Source organism: Phalacrocorax carbo, chromosome 15, assembly GCF_963921805.1.
Source record: "Phalacrocorax carbo chromosome 15, bPhaCar2.1, whole genome shotgun sequence".
Lineage (NCBI taxonomy): Eukaryota > Metazoa > Chordata > Aves > Suliformes > Phalacrocoracidae > Phalacrocorax > Phalacrocorax carbo.
Genome location: NC_087527.1, coordinates 4,772,828 through 4,800,789, shown reverse-complemented (window position 1 = coordinate 4,800,789; position 27,962 = coordinate 4,772,828). Strand labels below are relative to the sequence as shown.

At 50.2% G+C, this 27,962-nt stretch overlaps 2 protein-coding genes across 4 annotated transcripts in view; both read right to left on the bottom strand.

Annotated features, from left to right (window-relative positions):
* Nucleotides 1-27,962, bottom strand: part of SLC35E4 (solute carrier family 35 member E4) — a 221,380-nt gene that overhangs the window by 89,395 nt on the left and 104,023 nt on the right. The window lies entirely within an intron of this gene.
* Nucleotides 1-27,962, bottom strand: part of OSBP2 (oxysterol binding protein 2) — a 129,852-nt gene that overhangs the window by 37,471 nt on the left and 64,419 nt on the right. For all 3 annotated transcript variants that reach the window (XM_064465834.1, XM_064465833.1, XM_064465835.1), the window contains one exon: nt 23-273. In XM_064465834.1, coding sequence (XP_064321904.1) covers nt 23-273 — 251 coding nt within the window. The remainder of the gene's footprint in view (nt 1-22; nt 274-27,962) is intronic.

The window sequence follows — 27,962 nt, the reverse complement described above, 5'->3', positions numbered from 1 at the left end:
GGGCTCAGCCGGCAGCACTTACGTTGATCATAGCATTGGAGGTGATGCGGAAGAGCGTGGCTCGTTCATTCACTGCCTTGATCTTCTCGCCGCTCTCAGCTGGCAGCTTCAGGTTCTCCAGCTCGCTGAGCGAGCGCTGCAGGGCCGCCCCGTGCTTTGCAATCAGGTCATTGCAAGTGCTCAGATCCTCCAGCTTACTTGAGAGGGTTTTCAACGTGCTGTGCAGCTCGCTCTTGTCTGACTGCGAGGCGGGCTCCTCGTCGCCAGAGTCATCTGCAAAGGGAGGGATGGAGAAAAAACAGTTTCCATGGTTACCCCCGGACTGTACTAACCCTCCAGCGCAGCGGGCAGGGGACCTCCTGCCTCCTCCCATGTGCAGGCAGCTCTGCCGGGGCTGGGGCTCATGGCTACTGTGTCCCCAGGGAGCAGAGTATGGTGTGGAGGAGCAATGTGGGACATCACCCAGAGCCCCAAGGAGATGTCCGAAGGACTCCTGTGGCTGTCATCGCATTTTGGTTCAGGGCTGCTAAGACTGAGCAATGGAGGGTGCCACGGGGAGTGGAGTGCTGGTGCCCCTGGGGAAGGGCCATGTGCCAAACCTCCCCTTTCCATGCACGGCTATAGGAGCCGGGCACAGCATCTACATGCCCTGCGCTGGGACCAAACCTTGCGGGGGCTCTGCAAGGTCTGCTCTGGGCAGGATAAACTATTTCACCCAAGGGAAAGGTCGCAAAGACACAACAAGTGCAACAGCCTTTACCCAAAACCATAATCACATCTTCAGAGAGCAGAAAACTCCACAATCAGCATCTCAGGTACAGCAGAAATGGTTATTCCTGCAACTCCAGAATACTTGGGTGACTTAAAACCAGAAAACCAACCCAAAAGCGAGCAGCAACTATAATGCAGCGTTTCTTCAGATCATCCCATCACTCCCCCGGGGGAAGTCGGAGGAGGTGAGCAGCTCCATGAGGTGGCATTGCCCAAAGCAAATACAAAAAGCCAGAGGAGAGCAGGTCCTTCGCAGGGTCTGTGCCCCATCCAAGTTTAGCCAAGGTTTCTCTGCATGCACCCAAAAACCACTAAGGCAGCACAGCACAGAGCAGTGCCTTCACTTCTCCTCCCTCAGTCATATGTTTCTGGATTAAAAGGAGCTGGGGACCAGCAAAACATGCCTGCAGCTTCTCTGCCAGGGCTGGGGGAGCCAGGAGGGATGAGGTTATCCTCCAAGGCAGCCAGGCTGAGAGACGCCGCGATGCTGTAAAGCACAGACCTCGGGGATGCCTTGGTTAAAGTGGGGTGTAGCACACCACCTTTCTGCGCTGCAGGGAAAAGGAGAAAAGCCCATACTTTGCTGACAGGTGGGCGTTTGCTTTTTATTCCTGGCTTATTTATAAGACCTTTCAAAATGCTGTAGATATCTAAGAGTGATGTTCAGCTGTCACTCACAGCGATTCCACTGCTCTTGGGTGAGCTAAGGAAAAAGAGAAAGAGCACCCTTCATTTAACAGTACCGAAGCAGTGTTCCTAAAGCAAGAGCCAAGCAATCCGGATAATATAAAAGGACCATCAACCCAGAGTCGATGCAGCAGTGGAGGAGAGCGCGGTGCTGCCCGAGGTCTCATGGCTATGAAGCTACCCAGAAAGGATGTGGTGGGACAAGGAAGCAGAGCCCATGGACAAGGCTTATCCGACACAGCGGGATTTACCCCAGCTGCCTGAGGATGACGGGAGAAGAACATTAAAGCCCTGCTGGGAAACAGGGCACAGAGCAAAATGCAAGCAGCTCATGAAGCACTAGGGCAGCATCTCCCAATACAACCATTTGGTCTGTCTGCAGCCCAGCCCCAAGCATCCACAGCACAGAAACCTCCAATTTAAAAGCCAGGAGGTGAAGTGTGGCTTGTGACCACCAAGGATGACCAAGGAATAAATAATCCATCAGTGCCAGCATTTGCAGCACCCACAGGAAGCCAACCAAGACCCACCCAAGGAAGGTGAGCAGCCAGCCAAGGTGCTCAGAGCAGAGCCAGCTCCCACCCGAAGGCTGAGCAGCATGGCCAAGCGGGAACGGCCCCGCTCTCGGGGATAGGACCAGCATTTTGGAAATGCAGGCAGCACCAGGGAAGTCTCTGGCACAGGTGGAGGAGACAGGCAGGGGAGGGAGAACAGGAATGGGAACATGCAGGGTTTGAAGGCTCCATCCCCAGGAGGGTGCACAGAGGTACCACAGCGATAGGCATGAGCTTACACTGCAGGCATCTTGTATGTGCCAGCTGCAAAAGATCTAGGAGGAAAATTTAAGCTACTTTTCCACCAGTAAGGAAAATAACTAAAGCCTCCCTACAGTGCACCTTCTATTTCAAGTATTTCCATGGTGCACTTCATCCTGGGGCACACAAAGGCGCTGTGGGTCACTGCCAGCATATACACATCCCCCTGAGCTTTAAGTATTGTCTTTGTACCTGTCATTAGCTGGTGTATCCGAAGAAGAGAGCACACTGTACCACGCAGTGGATGCTCTCCAGGGGAGGTACACTGTGCTGTTGCTGCTTCTCAGAGCTGTCTCCCTGAGGCTTTCCAGGGCACTCTCAGGCAGAGGCTTGAATCCACCTCCTTTCAGTCTCCCACGCATCTCTCCTTCTCCATCAAATACAGCATGAGCTTTCACCAGAGGTGCTGCCCAGCAACACAACTTCTACCTTGCAAGGCTCCGTCTGCAGCCGTCACCTCTGATCAGGCTGGAAACCTGCTCCCCTCGAGCTGCGAGGTCCATGCGCTGGTCCCGCAGGTCCGCCCCGGGGCCCTGCCCTCGTCCCACGAGACCACACACCCTGGCAGCACACGCACCCACCGGTACTGATCCAAACGCAGCCTGGGTCTCGTGCCTGCAATTGCTCACAGGGTGAGCACGGGATGGTGGTGGCATTTACACAGCTCAGCCCGGCCAGAGCCACCTATTTCCAGTTCAAGAGCCCCTGGCTCTCTCCAGGTGAGCACCTGCGATTTTTCCCAGGAGCATCCCAGCAGCCTCTCCTAGGCTGGGCAAGCTGCCTGCGCTTCTGCACACAGACGGGAACCACTTCTCCATAGCATCGGTGATCTGATCACTAATGAGTCCAGTCTTTAATAACCAATTTATAACATATTAGTGTTTTATACATCTGCCAGAAGCAGAAGTGAACCATGCTAGCTTAGTTTTCATCACAGGCGCCAGCCAGGCAACTATCACTGTTAACTGTCAAAAAACACCATTACCTCTGTGGGACTCAAGGGAACAAACCAAATTTGGGATTTTCCTGATTGTAGACATCAGTAATACTTCACAAAGATAATTTTATCCATTTACAAAGACTGCAAAAAAATTGTGCCAAGCAGGAAGAAGCATCTCTCTGCCTGCCCCCAGGTGGTTTTTAACCCCACAGTCCCTCCTCCCAGATCACAGCCTGGGGATTTTGCCCATCATTAAAATGCTCCAACACAGGGGCGCCACTGTGCTGCGACGGACGGGCTCCATCCTTTGCCAGGGTATTATTTCCTGCCCATCGCTGCCCATTTGTTGAGGCTGTGGTAATGAGCCCTGCCTGCATGCTCAGCTTGAGCCAGGAGGCACAAATGCAGTGTGGCCCATTTTTTTTATCACTGTGCAGAATTATATAAATGCTCCAAAGCCCAGGAAAAGGAGTAAATGCACCTGGGTCAGACCATGCCAGTCGTGATGCTGCTGCTTCAAGGCTAAGTTAGCTGAGCTGAACATCCCTCACCAGCTCCCCACCTGTCCCAAAGCTGCTTTTGTGACCATGCTGGTGGGGCAGGCAGCAAGATCCCACCTTCTTCCTCCTCCTCCTGCCCATGCAAATGGAGAGGGGGCTGTCAGACCCTCTGCTGAGGCTGCAGGCTTCAAACAGGACCTCAAGGCTAGAGGGCTGTGACGCACCCATGGGGGAGTGATGTGCAGCTCTGTCTTGGGAGCAAAAGCACACCCAGTGCAGAGGATGGAAAACCCGTTGCCTCCTTCCACCCCTGGTAGGCACATCCCCATAACCAGCACTGCCTCCACACCCACAGCCCTAGTGCCCAGGATGCACAGAGACCTGGACTAATTCATGCTTCTGTGATTCACAGTAAAATAAAAATATCTCAAGCAAGATAATTTGCTGTACTTATTTCACATCAAAGCACAGGAAGAAGGAAAGACAATGTCACAGCTACAATCAAATCAGAGCAAGCTAAAGCAGCAATGATCACGCAAAGCACCCAAACAATCTCACTGCCACCCCACCTGGGAAAAGCACTGACACTGGCTCTGAAGACGGGTTTCCAACCCCCAATAAATGCTGAAACACCTCCCAGCACCGAAACACTCCACCCCTTACTGCCCTCGCAGCACCAAGACAGACCAAGCAGGATCAACCAAGTCCCTGGAAACTCCTCATCCCTAATTTCACTCCCTGGAGGTTTTCTGACTGTGAAAGACAGTTATTTGTGAAATCCTGGCTCTGAGAAAGGCAAGAGGTTGGATAAGGTCTTGGCTTCATATACAGGCACAGCACTGGGAAAAGCATCCTAAAAGGGCCAAGGAAAGGGAAACCGCAGCCCCACGGGGACAACCATCCTGAACACAAGAGCGGTGCCTGCTGCTCTTATTAAGTTATCCTCATATTTCCTCCACTCCATCCTTCTGCACTTGCTCCACACACAGCACTCACTGGAGACTTCGGCATCCTCCAGCCCAGGGAAGGGAGGCATGAGGACCAGCGATGCCTTTCCCCTTTCTCCTGGGAGCCCAAGGGAAAGCTGACCAGTGCCAAAATAGCAGAGACACAAATCCGTCTCTTTCCTCAAGCAACCACCAGTCTTTCAGATCTGCACCAGCTTCAATCCAACAGCTTGTGGGGAAGAGCAGCCCCGGATCCAAGTGGAAGAGCCCTGCTTCTACACCATGTTCACCAAGCTTTCCAGCTGGTTTCTTGGTGCCACCAGGACAACCACCGCAATGGGAACGTTCCTGCTTGTCCCTGCGGCACAGCCAGGAGGGATGAGGACAGGGTAATCCAGGGTGTGGACAACCCCCCATTTGCCCTTCTTGGGGAGGATGGTCCCAGGGAAGCTGCTTTGCTGTGGCAGCACAAGACCCACCAACTCCTACGGTTACTACTGAAGATTATTTGTAAAGCGCTGCAGGAGAGAGGAGCAGCAGAATTTATTCTTATTGCTGAGGATAAAGGACTCACTCACCCAGAAAGGTGAAACAGTTGCAAGCCATTGCCTGGGGGTCTTCGCTTGGACCGCTGGGGCATAGGGGATCCTTCCCTTGTTCGAGCCTCTGTATCAACTCAGCCAGGAAAAAAATCGAGTTTTGCTTTGCTAAGACTGGTAAAACACCCCGAATGTCAGGAAATACCAACAGAGAGAAAATCTGTCCAGGGCTCCTCATTTGAGGACAAAAACCACAGGTGATTTGCAAAACCAAGCCTACAACTGGCCCAGCAGACTCGCACTGCTCGGACTTCAGCAGCCACCCAAATGGGGTTTTTCCGAACTGCAAAACCTCTTGGAAGCCAGAGAAATTTTAACATTTCTAAATGCTTGGGAGCTAGGGAGGAGGAAAACACGACTCCTATCTATATTTTCCATCCCTGGGGATGGCCAGTAGGTGCAATTTGGAAGAGACCTGTCAACGGTAAAGCTGTTCCTCACCAAGACCCAGCACGGACGCAGGTACCAGGGACATCTGTGAGGCTTTGCTGTAAAATTCACAATGCACAAGATGAAAAACCAAGGCAGGGCAGCGCAGCATCCCTCGCTGGCCCACCACAGCCCCACGGTGATGGGAGAGCTGGCAGAGCAAGGACCGTGCGGGGGCAATGGTGAGGAACACCCAGACGTGCCGGTGCTGCCCAGCAGACTCCTGCTGCAAAGTTTTCCAGTGCAGCAAGTGTGTCCCAACCCAAAATGAATTTTCACTCATAGCTTTGAAGGGGGGGTTGCAACACAAAGCAGGGGATGAGGAATAACCAGAACTGGGGCAGTGAGGCCTTGCTCAGATTGACAATGCTCTATGCTCATTGCCTCTGGATGCCGCCCATACACCCTTCACCTGTTTGGCCTTTTTGGAACCTCAGCTCCAAGCCCAAGCTGCCTCCAAGCAGCTCCTAAATCACATTAAACCTCAAACCAACGTCCACCAGCTGGCCAGGGCCAGGGCGCACTGGCAAAATGCTTGGAGGCTCCCGCAGGACCCAGGAAGGCATCCCTGCTCCCTTCACACAGGGAAGATCCTTCAAGGACATAAATACTATTTTAATGCCTGGTTTCCAGCCATGCCACCCTCCAACACAGCCCCCACAGCACACCCTGCCCCTGCAGAGGGAAGGGGCTCTGTGACGGATCCCCCTCCTTCTGCAAAGGAGTGCTTCTACCTGACCCTCATCCCCCTCTGTGCCAGGCACCAGACTGTGCTGCCAGCAGCAGCTCTGCCATCTGCTCTCCGCAGATCCTCCCTAAAGCAGCAAACCTTCAGTGGGTTGACAGGGGGGTTGACAGCGGGGCTGCCCAGCCTGGGACCCCCAACTCGTGATGGGATGTGGGTGCTCCTGGACCCCCTTAGGGAGCAGCACGTCCCTGGCTCATGAACTTTACCTAGGCTCACCCTGCTCCTCAACACAAGAAAGGTTTATAAAGACAGACATTTAGCAAGAATTCATGTTGCTCTTCTACAGTGAACAAAAGCTACCCAAGAAAATAAACATGAAAGGCTACCAGCAAATATTTGACAATAAATTGCGAAGTTCCTCTCACTCCTGTGCCATGGATGAGCCAGTTTCCACAGCATCCTCCCAAAGCTTCCTGCCCTCCCCAAACTCAGCATCCCCTGGAGACCTCCCCATGCCGATCAGTGGCACATGGGGACCACTGATGATTTGAGTCTGCTCTCCCCCTCCCTCCGGCAGCCAAGTTTTGCACCAACCATGTGCTACTCAGGACAGGGCTTGCCACTCAGTACCAGCGTCTCCAGAGGCGATGCTTGCTGGGACCATGGGCTAGAGGTGACCCCAAGGTGAAGGTTTCGGGCTGAGCCTGTGTGCAAGGTGCCATCAGCTGTGTGGAAGCACGACCCAGGGCCAAAACTGCTGCTTTTTCCCTCTGCCTGCAGTATCGGGCAGGGCTGCTGTGCCATGCAAGCGTGGCATAGCGGGCATGGCCCCCAGGCTCCATAGTAACCCACATAACAGCTACCAAGGACTGCAACATCCTCCCCTCCCTCCTGCAGTAAGGTTTTACAAATGCAGTTGCTGCTTTACGATATACCTTTCTTGTCGCTCCCGAGGCACACAGGAAACATCCACAACCAAGTGCTCAGAAACGAGACACACCACTGTTAACAGCAGCTTTTAATAATTCTCCTCTCCAGGAACACGCACAGCTTATATTCTGCCGAATGCACTTAGTTCCCACACACTACGCACCCTAAAAACACAATCCCCTGCAAGCCAAGTCCCTTCATTCCCCATCTCATACTTTGTTTGGACTTGCAAACCAACTTAAAGGCAATCTGTTGTGATTTTTATTTGTAGGGCATTGGCATGAAGCAGTTGCTATAGGAACAGCCAGCCTCACAGTAAGCTGGAAGATTATTTTTGGAGCTGTGATGCTATTTAATCTATGTAAAATGGATCAGCAGCTATTGGCCGTAAGCTTCTTCGGGCTTGTTTCTCAGCCTGGAGAGCAACACGAAACCTTAGCGCCCAGAGCAGCATCTCACAACAAGGCCTTTAAGGCAGAAGCTCCCTTTACACCCCCTTTTTCTGCCTCTAAAACTTCCCTCAGTGAAGCATTTCCCATTGCTTGCAACTTCTCCAGAGCTGGTGGAAAAGCTGCTGGCTGGAGGCGCGAGGCAGGCACTTCCCTGTGCTGGCAACATGCCGGTGCTTTGCACTGCAGCTCACGGGGAAACCCAGTGACACAGTGCCTGCCTGAAGCACCGCCATGTAGAGCACCCACCCCAAAATCATGGGGAGACCTGGAGTAACCCCAGGGTGCTGCTGCTCACGGCTGTTTCGGTGCTACCCCTGAAGGAGCAGAGCTGGGAAGCACATTTTCAGGGGAAAGGGGATAGGAGCAGGGGGAGGTGAAGGGATTGAAGGGTTCAGCATTAGACCTTTTATTCTAAAACTCACAAACTGCACCCGGAGTCCAGCTGTGGCATCTCCAGCCTGAAGCACCACAGCTATGCAGCACCGCAGCACAGCTATGGCAGGCAATTAATCCCAACCTACCTTCCTGTCCAGGTCCAGCAGAGGTGTTCCTCTTCCTACATCTCACAACCCCCTTTTCTGCCCTCTGAGTAGAAAACTTTCCCTTCCTGAGTACCCTTGCTTTAAGAAAAAGTCCTCATCCTTCCTTCATCACCTTGAATTTCTCCGAGTCTTCTGCAACCCTGAGACGCTCACCCACCACTTCAACAAAGTCTCTGGAGCCTCTCAAAGGCAGGGCTGGCCCCGTTCAAGAAATTAAACCTGGCTTTCTGTTGGTAGGAAAGGGGAATGAGCAGACGAGGGGGGTGAAAGTGCGGGATCGATACTGCAGAGTCGAGCTGAGCCAGGTCAGCTCCTGCACCACAGAGGTGCCGAGCTCCACAATGCCCAGCACCTGCCGAGGAGCCACACACAATCCAAAAGGAAACCCATGTGCTGCAAGCTGACCTCTGCATCCTAACTGTTTCATTTACCTACAGGGAAAAGAGATCATTTACTGCTGTCCACAGGTAAAAACCATAATGGAATAGAAGTACTAGTTTGATGATTTTAATTAAAATAGTATTTCTGGGTTCCTCCTAAGCCACCAACAACCACAGCAGTGAAAATGCAGCATCTCAGCAACTGCCTTTTAGCTTATTAGCGGCAAGAACTACACATTTGCTGGCAGGGAGCTGAGTTTTGAAGCATCCAGGTCACCACCTGACAGTACCTGCCCTTAACAGCCCTACACCACCATGGTTGTTCCCAATGTCGCTAGAAAAAGCTGTCTTAGGGTTGTTTTGCAGCACAGCAATGCCAGGCTACCCAGAAGACCACACCACCCGAAGCCAAGCACCGCTTGCTCCTCCATGAACTCGCTCAGGAGGCAGAAGTGGCCAAGCCACCCACAGGTGAATTCAGCATCCACCCCTGGAAGGGGAAACTACAGAAACCAGAAACGGCAAGAGTCATTAACTGCTACATACACCTTTTTGAATGCAAAGTTGGTTGCACTGAAAAAGGAACTCAGCTGACCTACTCTTCTTAGAGCAGCCCCATGGGTGGCAGAGGCCATACAGCGTGAGGGTAACGGGACCGGAGCAGGGTGCAGGTGATGCTTGGTGACATTGGGCTGTCTAGAGTGCTCCTGGCTTGTGTCTGCAGCTCATCTCACCCATGCCTGGAGACCATTTCCCCAACACACAAAACATATTAACGCTGCCAAGCCCCACTTCCAGAGCACTTTGGCTCTGGACACGCAACAGCACCTGCGCATCCCTCCCCGCCCAGCCGCATCCTCCTCCAGCTGGCCACCACGTCCAATGTCAAGCTCAGGGACGCAAGCACTGCAGGAGCTGCAAGCCTTCAGGTATCAGAGCCACAACAGAGTGGCCATCTCAAGTCTGCTCTTCTCACCCATGCGAAGGAAGGCTGCAGGCAGCACCGGAGGCCATCCACAGCACAGCGCTGCACGCAAGCGTCTCCGCGGTGATGCATCATGCCAGGGTGGTACCGCCAGCATCACCGAGAGCCAAAGCCGTGGTGCTGCGCCACCAACGCACAGGGCAAGTCTCTCATGTGCATGAGAAATGACAGGGCAATAAAAGATGCCATCGTTTCTTCCAAATAAACCCCAAATCAGCTCAGCAACATGCTGACTGCAGATCAAAGCCAGAGGTGGCTTTCCCAGGTGGGAAGCAACTTGCCCAGCCCACCAGAGCCACCACTGGTTTAGAGAAGGGCTTCAGCATGGCCGGCTGATGCAGATGTTCCTTGGACGTTCAGTCAAACTTTGTAAAGGATCACAAGGCATACCTGAAGCAAATGGTAGAGCAGCATCAGCCCTTTTAATGAGCCCCACGGTGCTAACAAGTTTCTCTCAAAGCAAGAGCCAGGACAGCACAGACCCATTACTGCCATGCTCTCCAGGTCCGACAGACAGCGTGTGTCGGTAGGGTCATTTTCCCCATCACTATGAGTGCTGCAGCATGTGACGCTGTAAGGGACAAGCCCCACGTGGCTACACTGTGAACCCAAAAAACTGCCTACAGTGTCAGAGAGACAGTGCAAGTCACGGGGAGAGGCCTAGTGTCGCTCCTTCTGACTGACTGATGTCTCACCTGCTCCAAAGCAGTGGAAGGTTCTGGAAGTACCCAGTCAGTGGCCATAAATAGGGGCTCTGGCTCGCTCTCGGTGGGCTCTCTACACCGAATACCCCCATTGGCAGGTCCAACACTGGTGATATCTCTATCTCACTCTCTCTTTTCCTCTCTCTCTCCACCCCCACCAAGTTGTTAAGTAACACAAGGCCTACCTTGATTTCCCATAAAGCCACCTAGCTTAGGTAGATATAATTGTGAGACGGCCAACGTATACAGAATTCTTGTTCTATAGAAATCTCCCATTAAATTTGACGTTTATGAACAGACCTTGACTGACATTTCACCTTAATACCAAGGGTATTTGCAAATCTTAGTCACTCTCCCCCGCCTTTCAGGTGGGACGCACAGACGTCCTTCCTATCATGCCCTTCCACGCAGAGACTCTGGGACACGATTTGCCCTGTCTGGCGACAGCAGGCTGCCTGTGGCCAGCCCGGACAGCGGGCACAGGCTAGAACAGGAAGGTAAGGCAGCAGCAGAGATTTGGGAGCTTCCCTGCCACTTCAGCTTCCACGGGGAAATTCAGCACAGCCCGTGTCCTGCCTTGGTCCAAGCTTTCTCTCCACAGGTGTCACCAGCCACCTACTGGAAAAGCCCATCATCTAAAGTGTGTCCCCCGGAAAACTGCCCGGTCCGTAGCTCAGAGGGTTACAGAAACAGGCGGCTCCGAGCTCTTCTTCCACGCTGCTGTGTTTAGGAGCTGATCCAACCCAACTTGTTTCTGATGTTCCCAGGGCACCAGACACCAGTGTATGATTGTCATCACGGATAGCACCGCTTCCTACTAAGAAAGCAGAGCTTTATCTCTACCAAAAAAAGTCCAGGCTTGATTCTCATAAGCGTCAATGTTTATCACCACTGCAGGTCACTGCAAGCACTCAGCACCCAAATTTATCTGCAACACTTACAAAGGCAGATGCATTCAATGCCTACACCTAGTTTTTGGGGGCTGAACGCCAGACCTATCGCCCAGCCCTCGCTGCCCACGGAGAGCTGTCGGAGACAGGAGCAGCCTCGGGAGCTGCTGCCTGCTCCTCTGATGAGCGAGGCAGCCCCGTGTGACTTGCCCAGACATCTGACTTCTAGATGTCTGATGCAGACTAAATTAATCTCTGCTGAAGACTTCCTCCTCCTTCCCCCTCCCAGGGGAACAAAAGCACACTGGCTGTCAAATCACTGTCCTGCAGCAGATGGTGCCTGACCCGGCTGCCTGCGGGACACGCTGGCCAGGAGGACAGGGAAGGACCATGCAGGTCCGAGGATGCTCAGGGTGATGCTGTGTGACACACGGCCTCCAGGAATGAGCCGAAGGAGTTGCTCCTACAGACAGGAGTGGCCCCAGCACAGCCCCATCATACCCATGTCAAAACTGTCTCCTGGCTGAGCCGCTTGAGGTGGGTCACAGACTCTGCCTCCCCCCGCCTCAGTTTACCTCCTGCTGCCATCTGGAGACAGTGCCCAGGGATCACAGTGTGTTTACTGGGTTGGGGGACGACAAACAGAAATACGGGGTGAGACAGGGGTGGGATGAGATGGACAGGACACAACACAACTGCAAAACACAATGTGGAAAGCGCAATTTTTCACCCTCAGTCTCCTTCTTTGCAGTTTTACCTCTTGTGCATTTTCTCCTGCCTTTTCCTGTATCTATCAAGGAGTTGTGTATCTAAACATATGAAACACATCATCACACTTATTTGGTAAAAGCCTTTTTTCCTCCCCAGGCAGAGCAGAGGAGGACCATGAGGACAGGCAAGCATCAAAGCCAACCTCTGCTGCAGCAATCCCAGACAAAACTCCAAACCCTTGCTCCTCAGAAGTGTTTCCACAAGTAAATACCTTGGAAACCAATCCCAGCTCCTTAGGAGATTCCCTATTTATCCCATCCTTAACCAGTTTCCCTGCTGACACCACGGGTTTGATTTAGAAACACTAGCCCCTCCCATCAGAGATTATCTGGATCTCTTGGAAACTCTGACCACCCATCATTTCTCAATTGGAGCAATTTCCACATTGGCTCTAGAAGATGCATCTGCTTTCATCACTTTTAATAGCTATGAATATTAAATGGAAAAGGGTATCTATATTTGATAGTCTAGCCTGGCTGCCAAAAGATAGATGGATTTTCACAGCATCTGCAGACGAAGGCACAGGCAGTACTTTCGTGGTTATAAAGAATTACACTGGAAATTAATCATCAAAATAGTACAGCAAATAATCATTCATAAATCATTCCAAATTTGGGTGATCACTTCGCAATTATCACCAACCTGGCAAGGCTATTTTTTCTCTCTGCTAATGCAAATGGAAAGCTGTTCAAGCAAATAGAGGCCTAAAAATAGCCAACATTGGCTGCTTGTGACAAGCTGTGACACTTCCTGAAGTCACATTCGGCGGAAGCAGGTGATGGGCACAAGCCGAGGAGGGAGGACCCCAACCCGGCGATCGGGCTCCACAGAACAAATCCAGAGCTCAAAGACCACTGCTCCTCACAAAAAATCCCACCAGATTCACCTGAAATCCGTAGGTACTGTGCAGAGAGGTGAAATGCATACGTTTTACAGAAATTTAAGTCTAAGGACTCGAGTGATGCGATCTACATTGGTCCAAGGTTGCACAAGGGGTTTGGACCACAGACCTCCGGACCTAAGTCACCCCGTGACTCTATGCTAAGTGCATCTTTGTCGCTTGTAATAATTGCTTTTGGTTAACGAATTGGATGTAACACTAAGATGCAATAACATGGGAAATTCAACATACGTATCTGATTAAAAATTAATAGATAAAATAAGTAGGATAAAAAATGGGCTTAAAAATTTTGGAGCCTTTCTTTGGATGATAGTTTGGACAACAGAGCATCCTTCTTCTACCAGGCCATGTTGAAATAAAGAAGATAAGCAACCTCTTCTGTTTTGATTTTAAAAAAGTGTTACTACTAGCTCTTGATTTCCGTAACTGTCATTTCCTTAATAGTTTGGTGTGGCCGGTTGGAGCCAAAGCTCAGGGGAGAAGCAATGCTTTGATGTGGCCCTTTAGCATTTGCTTTATTCATAAGAAAACACCACAGTGACAGAAGGACTGAAAAGTCTATGAACAAGACACCAAAGGGATACAAAGCAGCTGGGGTTAATCTCCCTGCCTCGCATCCAGGATAAATTACAGCTTAGAAGGAAAGCAACCAGGCAAACACAGACTGTTTCAGCAGGGAATGTGTCTAAGGGAGCCAGGAGCCCAAAACAAAGGTACTGAGTCTGATCCCATGAAGATGCCTCCTTGGAAGAAGCGACGCTCCTGAGAGGAAGCTGCACAAGGAATTTCCTCCAAGACATCAGAAAGTTGATGCAACCAGTGAGGCTAACTGAAATGATCAATAGTCTTGGTCCGCTTTGGCACCAGCCCTTCGCCGATCTCCTTGCAAGCGATCCTTTCTGCGCTGATGAAGACCCATTTCCAAACAAGGTGAGCAGTCAGCTCCATCCTGCCCATCGCACGATAATCCATCCAGGCCACCAGCCTGAAGCAAATGTTTGCTTCAGTGCAAGCAGACCCTACCTGAACCTTTTCTTACATGCTGCAGGAACACCAGAGGACCACGTTCCCAAGAAAACTGTACAAAGTTTCATGTTCAGGATTCAGCTGGCGAGCAAACAATATTTGTCCCGTTATGGCACAGGACCACATAGGAGACCTAAACTCAGAAATTTCTTTTGGCACAAGCTACCCTTGCCATAAAGATCTTTAAACCAGTGAAGCTACACCAGGGATGAATTTTGACCCACCTTATGTTATCTGCTTCTCTTCCTATGAAATAAGTATTAAAATACAAGCCTGAGTGGAGAGCAGACATACCAGCCCACTAATGCACATGAAGGACTTGTTTCTTGAAAGAAAAGCATGCAAAAGCACAAAGTATTTTTATTGTAAGTACCACAGCATTCCCAGTCCAGCTATTGAACATTTTACTGCTGCAATTAGAAAATGATGATGTTACCAGTCAATAAGCCTCAGCAGCAAATGCTGCACTTTATCCGGATGGCAGTCATTCCCTCCGGCACATATGGGATTTTCTGATTAGCTAATCACCTAAACAGCTCCAATAAGCTGATAAATTAGGCTACAAGATGTACAGATGGATCTAAAACACACCGAAAGGCGAGATTTCAACTCAAAATAAGATGGACACATTGGAGAAATAGAGACTGGAATACAGGACATGATAAACGCAAGATACCCCATCACATCAGTGGAGAGAATCAAGCCAACAGATGTTGGGCAACCGCCTGGTTAGCAGAGATGGAGCCAATAATCATGGCTTATTATAAATCTAACACAAATTACAATGGAATTTATAAAAGCGAGAAAAAAGCAAGTAATTTCAAGGTCATAGGAACAGCTGTATCAAAAGAAAGGAAAGTTGTATCCAAAACACATGATATAGTTTCTGCTAAGTCCCCAACAGCCTATGCCCAGTTTGGGATACCGCAGTCCTCCATCTGACGTGCACCATGAAAAGACGCCCACAAGGATGATATTGGGGCTGGAAAACATGTCCTGCAGGGAGAGACTAAGCGAAAGGACAGCGTTTTGCAGAAGGGGGAGAAAAATCAATGGGAGACATGCTAACAGCTTACAAAAGTTTTATTAAGCAAAGAAGGGGCTGACAGACAAGAGAAGCAGCTGGGAGCTTAAATGGTCGCAATGACTCTGGATATTTGGGACAACAAAGCCCAGGGGCAGGGACCAGTGGACTCCAGCACTGACAGGAACAGTGACAGCCTGTGAGCATCGCTTTGAGGGATCTGATCCTGCCTTTGGGCAGACAGGTAAATACAACAGGCTTCTTCCACCCTCCCGTTGTAGGGCTTCACCATTTGAGGTAAAAAAAAAAAAAGGGCTAGAGATGACTCGGGAAGCAAACCCGTGACAAGGAGCCACTATAGAGGTCAGCTCTGTCATGAGCTAAACCCGACTGCTGTGGAGGTGGACAGGACTCTCCCCTTGCCTTCATACACACACACACATATATATATGGGATGAAACATGGGCAGGCATCAGTGCTGTTTCCACAAGTTTTTCAAGTGGATTTCTTCAAAAGCTTTCCAAAACTCTTCAAAAGAAGCCAGGAGGACTTTGCAAGATTTCAGTTTGCTAGCTTTCAGAGGAGGTGGAGGGATTTGGTTTTTGCTCTGTCGTTTGACTTCAGTGTTCTGCTCTCCTTTTCCATTGGAATAAAAAGTCTAGTAGCCACCAAGAGAACAGATCCAGACCTCAAACCTGGTACACCCAAGCCACAGGGCCTGGAGAGTAATGTTGGCAGGGAACACAAGAGGAGATGAAAATGAACGCAGCCGATGCTTTTGTTAAAACACTGGAGAGCCAAAGTTAGCCCCGCTGGATATGGCCGAATGTCCCCTCCTGTCCCCTGCGGATGGTTCCAAATAGCAATGAAAGAAAATCGTGGTGAAGGTGTGATTATAGGGAGATAACTGCTCATTAACAGATAATTGGTGGCTCGCACCGCACAGCTCATCACCAGAAAGTAAAATTTTTTTTTTTAAAAAAAGGCCTGATAAAAATAGAAACCTTTTCATTACACAGCTCAGAACAGCAGTGACACAAAGTACCAGCCTCCCAGTAACAGCCTGGGGTGCAAAGCTCTGCTTTGCTGCTGGCACGTAGAAACAACTGCCTCCTGGTTCGCATGCACAGCTAATTGCGGGCCCCAAGAACAGCAACTTTGCTTTTATCCATACCTGCAAAACCGGCCAGGCTGCTTGCCTGCAAGGGGAGCCTTGCAGGAAAGGCCCGGAGTGGCACCCCGGCAGGAGGCAAGTGTACAACCCAGGTGCCTGCACCATCACCTTCCAGCTTCTCATTTCCTCTGTGAGTCCAGTAAGGGTCTGGGGGGGCCCAGATCCTCCCACCAGAGAGACTGGCGAGATCAGCGGGAACAGCATGCCTCCAAGGGATGCCACATTTCAGTAGATCAAACCTTCACGGGGCAACTAACACCACGGAAGAGGAAACAAAAAAACACTGTTTATGGCCACCTGGGCCAGGACCAGTACCAGGAACCACGATGGAGGTGGTCTTCACTGAGAGCCCATGCAGAGCCGCTCTGCACTGCTACAGACCATCCCGATGGACTGAGCCCATCCATCAAGACCTCAGTTTCCCAGCGCATCGCTGACAGCTCCGAAGCCACTTGGTCCTCCTGGGAGAAGCCTGAGGAACACTTTGGGGTTCGGTCCAACCAGCACACACACGCGGGCAACAACCTGCCTGTTTTCTCAGGGCAGGAACTCTGCAGCAGCAAAAGGGTTCAAGCCACCCAGACTCCCACAACACTCCTGCCTCCCCTTCCCCAGGGATTCACGCTGCAGAAGACATCCCCTTTTATAATCATAGGCTCATGGAATGCTCTGGGTTGGAAGGGAACATTAAAAGTCATCTAGTCCAACTCCCCTGCAGTGAGCAGGGACATCTTCAACTACATCAGGTTGCTCAGAGCCCCGTCTGACCTGGCCTTGAATGTTTCCAGGGATGGGGCATCGACCGCCTCTCCGGGCAACCTGGGCCAGTGTTTCATACCCTCATCCTAATAAACTTCTTCCTTATAGCGAGTCTGAGCATCTCTCATCTGCAGAGGGATCCCACTCCCTCTTTGCACCTTTAACAACCACAGGTTTTCATGCCAGAATTTCATTCACAAATCACTTAAGGAGCTTGCCGAGCCCAGAGGAGACCTTCCAAGCTGTTAGAAGATCAAAACCATGTGTTGCACACTAGGATCACTGTCGGCTCCCTGGGTACCGCTCTGTATCAAATTAAATTAAAGCAGACTTTGTAGGACGCTGCCCAGAGAGAGACTCCAGGCTTGCAAAGGAAGCCAACCCCAAATCAGCCCGTGAATGTCACCCAATGACTCTCAAAGTCCAGCTGTTCCTCTTCTGCACATTTCAAGTAAGAAGGAACAACGGCAATGCTGCAGAGCAAGTCCCCAGCCCACATCTGGTACCCAGTTCCCCCTTTCAACACAACCTCCACCATGGGAGTTTGGTGGTAACTTTGAGATCCTCCCTTTGGGGTACTCTTGGGTCATTAAATTACTCAGCAGATAGAACAGAGATCAACAAATCCATAGCTCAGGGAGCCCTGATAATGCTTGCATTTAAAAATATCTCAAGTCAAATTCCTGCAACAAGTATCAGGTTCAGCCCCAGAAGCCTCATCAGGTGGAGCAGATCCACACCATGGCTGCCAGCTCCACTACAGGCTTTGCTTTCTTTCATATTCTATTTTTCCATGAGAACCACAGTCTACAGGCTACCAGCACCAGAGTAAGGAAAACTCCAGACATCCAAAGCCTGGGTGACAAGGGAATTTGCTCTTCTGGGAGATGGTTGGGATGCTGAGCTTGCAGGAGGCCCCGTCTCCTCCCATCATCACTCTGGAATTTTGCACAGAAAGGCTAGATATTTGGTTACTCACTCCACCAAACCCTACACAAAACTGTCTGTGAAAGCATTTATTACCTTTGGGTATATTCATATCAGCAATACAGAAGCAAACACCTCGGTGACCCATTCTGAGTCTCCAGGGCCACAAAGATCCACATCCAGATGAACGTTACCAATTCGCCCATTATTAAATCATCCCTCATTTATATGTACACTCTGAAGTCACAGCCAGCACACAATCCAAGACAACCCTGCAGGGAGGACTCGCACGACCCACAGCTTCGGCACTATCTCCGAGTAGACCAGTGAATATTTAACCCCCCAGACACAAGTGCCATAATAAATAATTAGAAGTCATTTGCTCTTGTCTAACGGATGAACAAAGCACGTGAAAAAAAATGTAAACTTGTTATGTTATTTGTGTCTGTCCATTTACTCACTAAATCCTTTAGTATCCAGTTACTCCTATGAATTTGCACCACTCCCCTGTGCTGAAATGCAGAAGCCACTGCAGTTTGGTGGCACCACGAGCAAGGGAACAAGAAGTCCCTGCATCTCTGCAAGGGCTGCAGGCAGGAGCAGGCGCTGAGTGGCACAGGGCTGAGCACGAGCAGCTTGCTTAGCCTGAAACAAGCCAGGAGAAACACAGAAATGGTATGAAATTCAAATGTCAAGATATCTTGGAGGAAATTAGTTTTCTTCAGAGCAGAAACTCACAGAAGAGATCATCATCAAGCACGTGGGGTGACACTCTCTTCTTCCACAAACAATGGTAATGGCACCCTGGCACGTAGCTATTGAAAACTATCTAAGGTCTTGGATGTCTTCCTAAGTGTGTCACCAAACATGCATTTTTAATAATGGTTAAACATTTTCCATCCCCAAATCCATCTACAATTTCAGCAGTGCAAGGAGGGGAACTCGCATACAGGTTGGCCTCTCTTCGTGACATCCGTCAGCGAAAGAAGGCAGCACTGCCAGTGGCACAGCCGGGACTCGGGCACCGGACAGCATCTGAGAGGGATGTCAGCTAACATGAGCTCCCATCCTTCGCAGGGTAATGTCACCCTTGGTGTAACCGGGACCGTTCCCATGGGTTTCACCACAGACGAAACTGGCCCATTCTTTTTTTTTTTTTTCTACTGCAGGTGTTTTTTTGTTTTGTTTTGTTTTACCAATAGTGTCCTTTTTTTTTCTGGAAGTCTCCCATCAGCAGGGAACATACAACCTGCCCTGGGGTCTTCCTCATCCTCGCAGAAACCAGTGGGAGATGTGCAAAGGATACTCCTACATTCCTGTCAGCTCTCTCCTTCCTCGCTAACCCTCAGTAACAAGAACGAGATGACAAGGGACCTTATTCCCAGAGCGTGGGAGCAGTGACACAGACGGAGGGAGGGCTGTGATAGCACTGTCCCCATCAAACCCGGAACTGCCGCAGGATCACACGTATGACAGCAAAATTCATCAGTGCTGGGGGTTTCGGACAGCTAGCACCAGTGCAACAGCAGCAAAGGTCTGCTGGGACACAGCGGCTCAGCTCCCACGGGCACGCCAGGGGCTGGGCAGCCCGTCCCAAAACCTCTGCTGCTGTGATGCTGCCCAGAGGCGCCCCAGGGAGGGCACACTGCAGTCTCCCTTCTCCCACACTGACCAGCTAGCACATCTCGCCCTTGAGACCCGGGGGGTTACACACACCAATGCCCCTGCAGGCTCCTAAACTCAGCTCACCCAAGGTTTGAGAAAGCCTTCAAGATCCAACCAGGCTGAGCTGCATGTGACACCCTCCCAATTAAGGCATGCCCTTATGCGCATTTAAATCCGCCTGAGCCACCTGGGCTCAGCTTACTTATGTGTAAGAGGATCACAGTGGGTGTAAGTTACCTACCCTCCTCCAATTGCCAAAAGGTCAGGTCACGCCAGCGGAACGGGACGGATGCTGCAGGACCTGCAAGTCTCCCAGCCCCTTTGCTTCGCTGCCCAGCATGTAATTGAGAGCCCCAGGCACTGGGAGGGTGAAAGCAGGTCACGAGGAGCCCCAAAAAGGCATCGGACTTATAACCCCCTTCCCACGGCTTCTGCCTTTGGATTTACATCCTACTCTGTCAGTACTCACACAAAGGCAAAGCCCCAGAGCACACACCTCCACTAACCTCCTCCTGAGCACTAGCCATCCCAGGGGTGCCAGGACAGGCTTCTTAAGGGTTTGAACTGGAAGGAAAGACAAAGCTTCAGTTAGTCCCTTTGTAGGGAAGATTTTTACATTGTATTGAAGATTTTTCCAACAGAGAACAAGGGTGAAGCTTCAGTAAAACACAGAATTTCACCAAAAAGCGAGACAGGGCAATAGCAAACCTGCACCCAGACCAGAAAACGCATCGAGGGCGCAGCATCGGGGACTTCACGGCAGGCTGGAGGGCTCAGATACACGTGGTGACAGATCCAAACCCAAGTGGATGCACGCCTTTACAAACTAACAACTGTTAACAAGGCTTCAGTAATTACCAGTAATCTTCCCCTGGGTAAGGTGGGATGAATGCCCGCACAACAAAAATGTATGTTCTACTTGACTACATGTTCGTTAATTAAAAGCTGCCGTTTATCAGCACTATTCAAGCCGCCTTAATTCACAACGAACAGCAAAGCCACAGATACTAATTAGTGGGCTGCACAGTATTATATCCAGCTTGCTGCTAATCTGCCAGTGCTGGTCCTGGTCTGAGACTGGCTCAGCACAAGATAACTCAAGGACCACGAGCAGGAACACTTATTTTCCCTGCTTCTGCAAAATACTGTTGAGAGGGTAGAACGCCACATGTCAGAGGATGCTACAGCACAGCGCACAGGCACGCCCGTGCTTGCACCAAGAGTGGCTGGCACCATTGCACTGGTCACAGTTGCCTATGGGGACACCTCTCCCCTCCTTTCTTCCACTTGCTGGGCAGGAAGGCTTCCCAAACACAGCAGAGCAGACAGGCAAGAAAGCACTACTGTCCTTGAGGGGGGCAAAAGAGAAATCACTAACGTGCAAACAGCCCTAACAACCTATTTCCTGCAAATGGAAAGATCTGATATTAAATGAATAATCAGCCCCACTCAGTGGCAAATCGGCCCATCTTGGCCAGGGCTCCATCAGACATTCAAAGAAAGTTAAAGCACTAAGCAGTTACTCCAGCACCGCTGATGCCTGCCTGCAGTGGGAACCCTTCTGCCACACACCAGTGATGGACCATCACGTGCAGGCTCCATGCCTGGCACCTGCCACCTTCACATCCCCATGGATCCCTACAGCAAAAGCAAGTTCATGCTCCAAAAGCCTACAACATAATACAGAAATAATCATCATCATCTATTCTTTGGCTTCCACTTGATCTCCACAGTTCCCACACAATTCAGTGGGATCCTCTCCTTAGGCACCGCCCCAGTCGATGTGCCATGCTCTGTGAACGGGGAGACTCCAGGAGATGCAGCAGCTCCCAACATGCCTCTCACATGTCCCAGTGTCTCTTTTTGTCCCTCTCTCCCATCCCACAGTGTGAGTCCAGCCCTGGGCCTGAGGGTGGTGGAGCTGCAACATCTCTCAGGTCAACAAGAGCCGGCTGATGCAGAAGCCGCTGGGGTGACGCAGCAGGTCTATGGAAGAAGAGAAAAGAGCAGGCACAATGTGAACTCAGGTTACTCAAGATTCATCAAGTTACTGGAAATCTGAAATCTGCCTGGGAGAACTTTTGTATTTAATGAGAGAGAAACTGGAGGAGATGGAGAGATGGGAGTAAGAAGAGCCAGGAGACCGTCCAGTGATGTGAGGAAGTCTGCAGAGAAGGGCAGTATTTTGCTCCCTCCCTTCAAAAAGCAAAACAAAAACAACAAAACAGAACAAAACCACCCGACCCATTCTTCCTCCCTCCATTTCATACAGCTCAGAAAAAGCTTTTTCTGAAGCCTTCCCAAATCCCTGGTCCTGTCAGAAAATAACAGCACAGTAAACCGGGCAGAAGTGCTTCTTGTAGTCACCACTGATGACCCACTGCAAGAACAGCGAGGGGGACTGTGTCCCCCCAGGGGCTCCGGGAGGCTGTGCCAAACTACACAGCACTATCTGGGGCAACAATCCTCCTTCCAGCCTGTATCTACTCCTCGCTCCTTTCCACCACCCTCCTTGTGCCGGGTCTGTCCTCACAGCTCTGCTCCTTTCTATCTGTTCCAGCTGGAGGTCCTGGTTTTTGATCCCAAGTTATCTAACACAGCAGCACACCCGCAGTCCCCCACAGTGCTGTCTGCACAGGAAATACCTGTGGATACCCAACCTACCACATCACCTTCCAGCTCGAACACAGCAAGAACAAGAACAGGCACGAACAAGGCAAGTTCACACCACTCTTCATGGAGGGACCTTCCCAGCCCTGCGCTGCAGTGCTTCTTCCTGGTTTTACTGAGAACAGTTCGGCCCTAGGGCCACTTGCTCCCTGGGGGAGGGATGACAGCATTAAATGTAGGATGGAGAGGGCAAAGCAAGCGGTCCCCTCCAGGCTGGCTCGGGGTGGGATGCTGACACCCCCAGGGAAGACACCCAGCCATCTCAATGACTTGAGCATCTCCCGTTGGTTTCCTCCTCCCTGCCCAAGGGCATGGATAACACCAGAGCAGCTCTGCCCGACACGGTCCCTCCACGCACATCTGCCGGGGCACGTTGGCACAGCAGCCTGCGAGCCACAGCAATGCAGACAGACAGACACTGCAAGGCACAAGCCTTTGGTGACTGTGCCCCACAGTTGTTTTCCTTTGGGGGAGCAGAGGGGCACAGCACTTCCCTCACCTGGACATCACACAACTGTTCCTGCTGTGTGCCAACAGAGCCAAATCCTTTTTGGCATCAAAATCCTGCCCTAAGGTCATCGAAGACATGTCCATCTCCAGCAACACCACAGCCAGGCTGCACTGGGGCTCAGGGAAGATGAACTGCAAAGGGAAGCTCAGCAAGGCTTGCACTATTTGGGGCATCTCCTTCCTGGAGACAGTACCGTGCCTGTGTTTTACTCTGCAAATTCAGGGATCACCTAGCCTGTTGATTTTTTTTTTTGGAGATGACGTAAGATGACGGCCCTGGGATGAAGAGGAGATTTCAAGAACCAAGCTCCTATGCCTTCACCCTAATAGCCAACAGGTTAAAACCACCCCTGAGCTGCCTGAGTCCAAGCCAGGACTGGGGCAATCAGGAAGTCTCAACAAGCACTCTGAGGCTCCTTGATGTTCATCCACCCCTGCAACGGGCCAGCACAACTCACCAAACCACACTGCACCATTCCTCCTTACAGCCAGGCTAGTTTTCTGCTGGATTAGCAAATGTAAAGCTGGTTTTGACCCCACCAGGAGCTACAAGCACAGCAGTGATGACTGCAGACACACATGCTGTGACCACACATGCAGGACAGTCAGTGGCTCGCTGAAGGTGGGCCACATTCTGCTCTCTACTAATGATGATTTACTGCAAGAAGATCCTCTAAACCAGCAGGTTACTCCTGGAATCACTTCCCCATCAGCAGCCCCCAGTCCAGATTTGGCTGGGGAACAGCACAGAGAGGGAGAAGGGCAGTCACTCCGATGCAGCATCTTTTCCCCTGAAGTGCTGTGCTGGCTGCCAGTGCTGCCTAGTCAGTAAAAAAGGAAAAAAATAAATCCATTTGTGCTGTACATATGGCCTCTATTTGCACACCCGTTCAGATGGAGCTGGGAATTCACCTCTGTTCATTCCAATCCTATAAGCACACTTCTGGTCTCCAGTTACACCATCAGCCTGTCAAGGCGGCCACTTCTTCCTTAATTACTCCGCTTTGTATTTAAGACACAGCTAATAAGCCCACGTTGTTAGGGATTGCTGCCAATTAGCTCTGAGGACAAGAGCATCTTCTGCCTTGTGCTGAGCCACGCTGGCACTCTGCACCACAAGCACCTGGGCAGCGCAGCCATTTCCACCAGCACCTGAGCATCCTCAGAGCGTGTGCTCTTCCAACCAAGCCAGGGCAGGAACCCACCCCCACGACTGCTAGAAATGAATGGGAAAGGGGCAGAGAGGGCATAATTCAGAGAGAAAATGAATGGTCCCTGCCCTTGGCACACACTTCTACCCTGCTGAACTTCAGGGGCTCCTCACTGTGAAGAAGGTTGCTTGGCCAGCTCAGGAAGCAATGCAACACTCCCTGTTTGCAAAGCAGGACTCCCATCGCACGCTCGCTGCCCTACAAGCTCGTCCTAGCAAGCCCCGTGGGGCTGCAGAGCCTGCCCAAACTGCTGCAGTGTCTTGTCATGTGCATGTGGATAGCTGCACGTCCACCTCCACCAGTCACGGGGGTTGAGGGCAGCTGGAGGGGTGGCTCCTTTCTCGCTTCCACAAGCAAATGTCCCAGCCCCTCCTCCCTTTGCTCATGCTGGTTAAAATAAGAGGATTTCCACAACGTGAACGTGAAACATCTCTAAACATTCCCATGGACACCCCTATGTCATTATTTCACTGCTGTGGCTGGTAAAACCATCTAGTGTGAAGGAATCCAGGTAGGGCACAACATAAATACACCCTATGTAATACATCTGATAGTTGTAGAGTGCTTGGTCTTTATTTCAAAAAAAGATTAACCAGACAGCCCTCATTACAGACTTTAAGTGCTCTCACAAAGGGAAAACAGCAGCCAGAAATGGTTGTTCAACGACTAAAGTCATAACAAAACCTGTATGGCTCTTCAGCAGCTCAAGCCAGGCACAACCCCAGTGCAAACCGGGCATCTTCTAACTCTGATAGCAGCTAATCCAGGAACAAAACAACCAAGGAGCCAGTAGATTTAGCATCTCTTCATGCTTTTGCATCTCAGATGCTTTTCTAGCTGCCTTCCTTTCCAGAACAACTACATCACATAGAAGAAACCGTATGGGATGCGCCTGTGAGTTTCATGGGACAGGTATTAGATATCACTTTCTATTTTGAGCTTCCTCTGCTCATGGATGGCCAATCCAAGGAAGGAGGTGTCAAAACTCTCAGGCGAGAGCACCCCGGGGGATTTCTGAATACATGTAAAAAAAAGCTGAATCAGCTTTTCTGGTTCTGGAAGCAGGCTGCAGCACACATCAACCTGGCAGCAGCCATGCGTGCCCGGTCCCTTCTTGAAATTTAATCCAACATTCATTATATAGCAGGCTTGATCTGTACATCAACTTTGAATATTCATTTAAAAGGTTTCTAGCTGGGCCGTGAAATAAATACACACTGCTGTGTACGTAGCTATAGAAATGTGTTTCGTCATGTATTTATTTCATGGCCTGGATAGAAACTATTCCCACACAGATGCACCTTGTACCCACCGCCCCCAAGCCCAACATGCTGACAGCTCAGCCCAGGGAGCCCTGGTTGCTGCCAGGTAGCAGCCTGGGATTTGACTTTCAGTAGATGATTATCATCCACGTTGCCATCAAATATTAAGGATAGATTACACCTGCTGAGCAGGGGACATGGTAAGAAACCCAACTGAATGCGCCAAATAGACCTGGCAAGGGATATTTGTGTTGCAAATTTCCTCTGCAAGCAGGATCATTGTATTTAGCCACCTCTGCTGGAAAGAACTTTGAGATCCTCAGAATTAACTAAAGATAAGCCAATTACCTTTACCTGTCAGCTACCTACCAACATTTTTTTGCACAGTGTGATCTTTGTATTCCTGCTAGCCTGTAGTCCCACAGCATAAGGCAGGTGGCTGTAACCTGTTACCGTAATGCAGAATAAAGCCCATTATTATAACACAGAATAAAACACTTCACTTTTAGAGAAATACTTCAACATCTCAGTCCTTTTTCCTTAATTTGGCCAATGTTATTGAAGCCAACAGACAAGACCCCATCAGCTCTGGTGGAACTGGATCAGGCCTTTAACATACAACAAATACATAAGAGTGCAAAACATCTCCTTAATTCCATTTTCACCTTTTTTTTTCTGTCACTGTCTAATGACAAGGTCAGCACTGGGTTCATCTTACAAGCACAAAAGAAACTATTAAAAGCAACCCAAAGCCTCCAGGCTGAGCGCTTTTGTTTGCAAGGCATCTCCTGTTGAGCAAAAAGCGGGGGCCAGCTTTTCCCTGCGCTGCTCATTAAAAGTCATCAGCATTTTAAACATACCTCAAACAGCTCCTTTTTGGTGAGATAAGTGGATTTAAGGCCAATATTTTTGTAGAAAACAACAATTACAGCATGAGGATTTCTAAATGAAAAGCAAAGCATCCTTGGGAAATAATTTCACTTTCAGAAAGAAGTATTGCATTTCCAGTGCAGAATGTGCTTCCTAGAGAGACACTTGCCGCACAGTTTACACATCACATTTTTTACATTAAATTGATTTTAAAAGCCAACATTCTCCCGGCTTTGGGGTTCAGTTTGTTGCTAAAACACGAAAAATATTTGCCTGCCGTGTCCCACAGCCAAGACCCCTCTGGGTTTGCTCCACATGTGGCATACGGACATGCCCGCTGCCACACAGGGAAAGCTTTATACATGTCAGTGCAAAGCTTTCCCAACAGCATCTTTTTCTCCACTGGAAAATGGGGGAGAAAGATGTTTTGAGGGCAGAAAAAGATCAGCCCAGCCAGGAAAACAACCCTCACTTCATCCTGCCAGCATAAAGCACTGACAGAGCCGCTGGAAGCTCCTACATTGGGAGATGCTGGAAATACACTAAAGGGAGCCTCATAAACCCAATATTCATTAAAATGGAATTCACTAAAATGAAGGAAAAAAAAATAATCAGGCTGTGATATGGGGTGTCCACTCCAAGAGGACTGCATGTTGCCTTCAACGCCTGCCACGAGTCTCTCACTCTGCCCAGGACTATGGAGATCAAGCGGGGCATCTTTGTTCACTGGAAAGCCTAACATAGGGCATCTGAAACTACCAAAATCACATCTGTATTTCGCGCCTATAATACAACACAGATTACATTTTACACGTGCGGTCCCACGATAAACACATTTGATGTGCCCAGGAAAAGTGCACACGTCCGTGGTGGCTGCAGGCAGCTGCAATCATTCTGCCTGCGCCCAGCAGAACGAGAGGTGGACGCTTCGGCGGCCGAGCGACAGGGAACCAGCACAGGCAGAACTATGGAAAACCCCGAGGATATTTCAACTTGAAGGGAAAAACACAGTGCTTTGTGCTATCACTCCCTGTTGCAAAGACGCCAAGGCCACCCAACACCTTCCCAGTTCCAAACCAGAAATAACCTGGCCTCAGACCCCTTTGCAGGACACCTCCCTAGGTTCATGCCTTGTGGTTAACCAAGGCCTCCCTGCAGCCCCAACTTGCCGTTCCTCCTGTGCTCACCACCTTCCTCTCAATTTTCATGCAACAGGAATCAGCCTGGTTTCAGCTTTTTGTGAGAATAATTCTGGTTTGGGGCATTTCATTCTCCACTGAAGCCTAGTTACATAAACTGCTGTGCATGCATGTGCAGTTCTGTTATATGCATGTCCTTACATCACCCAGCTAGAAAAACAGCTCAAAAAGAAAACCAGAAGGAAAGAGGACAATCTGGATTTGATTTAAAACAACAACAAAAAAAAAGCCCGCTTTTTTTGGTCATTCAAAGCCTACTGTAAATGCTCAATTGCGTGAATTTTGATTCGATCTATTTGCATGTCACCTTTCCATGCCTTTTTCTGGCGGAAGGCAGTTATATTTAGATAAAACAACTTCTTGTGAAGCAATGCTTGAGACTAGGACGGAGATGCGCGTCCACATAGGCTGCGCAGGGACCCGAGCAAGCGGAGGCTGGCGCTCATGCACCGCTTTGCACCACTCATTAATGAAAATAAAATGGCATCAGCATTTGGAAGTGGCAACTTTAACCACTCGTATCTAAAGAAGAGGGGGTGACCCAGCTCACCCACCTCTGACAGCCAGAAATGGTAAGTCCAAATCTGAACGGATCCCTGAAGGCTTCCCTTAGGGTTGGAGACAACCTATTTTGGGAAGAAGCAAACAGCTCTTGGAGGTGCCTGGCTCTCTACTGATGATAAAGACAACTCTGGGACAAGAGAACAGGCTTCAGCTTTTTAATTGGATATAAC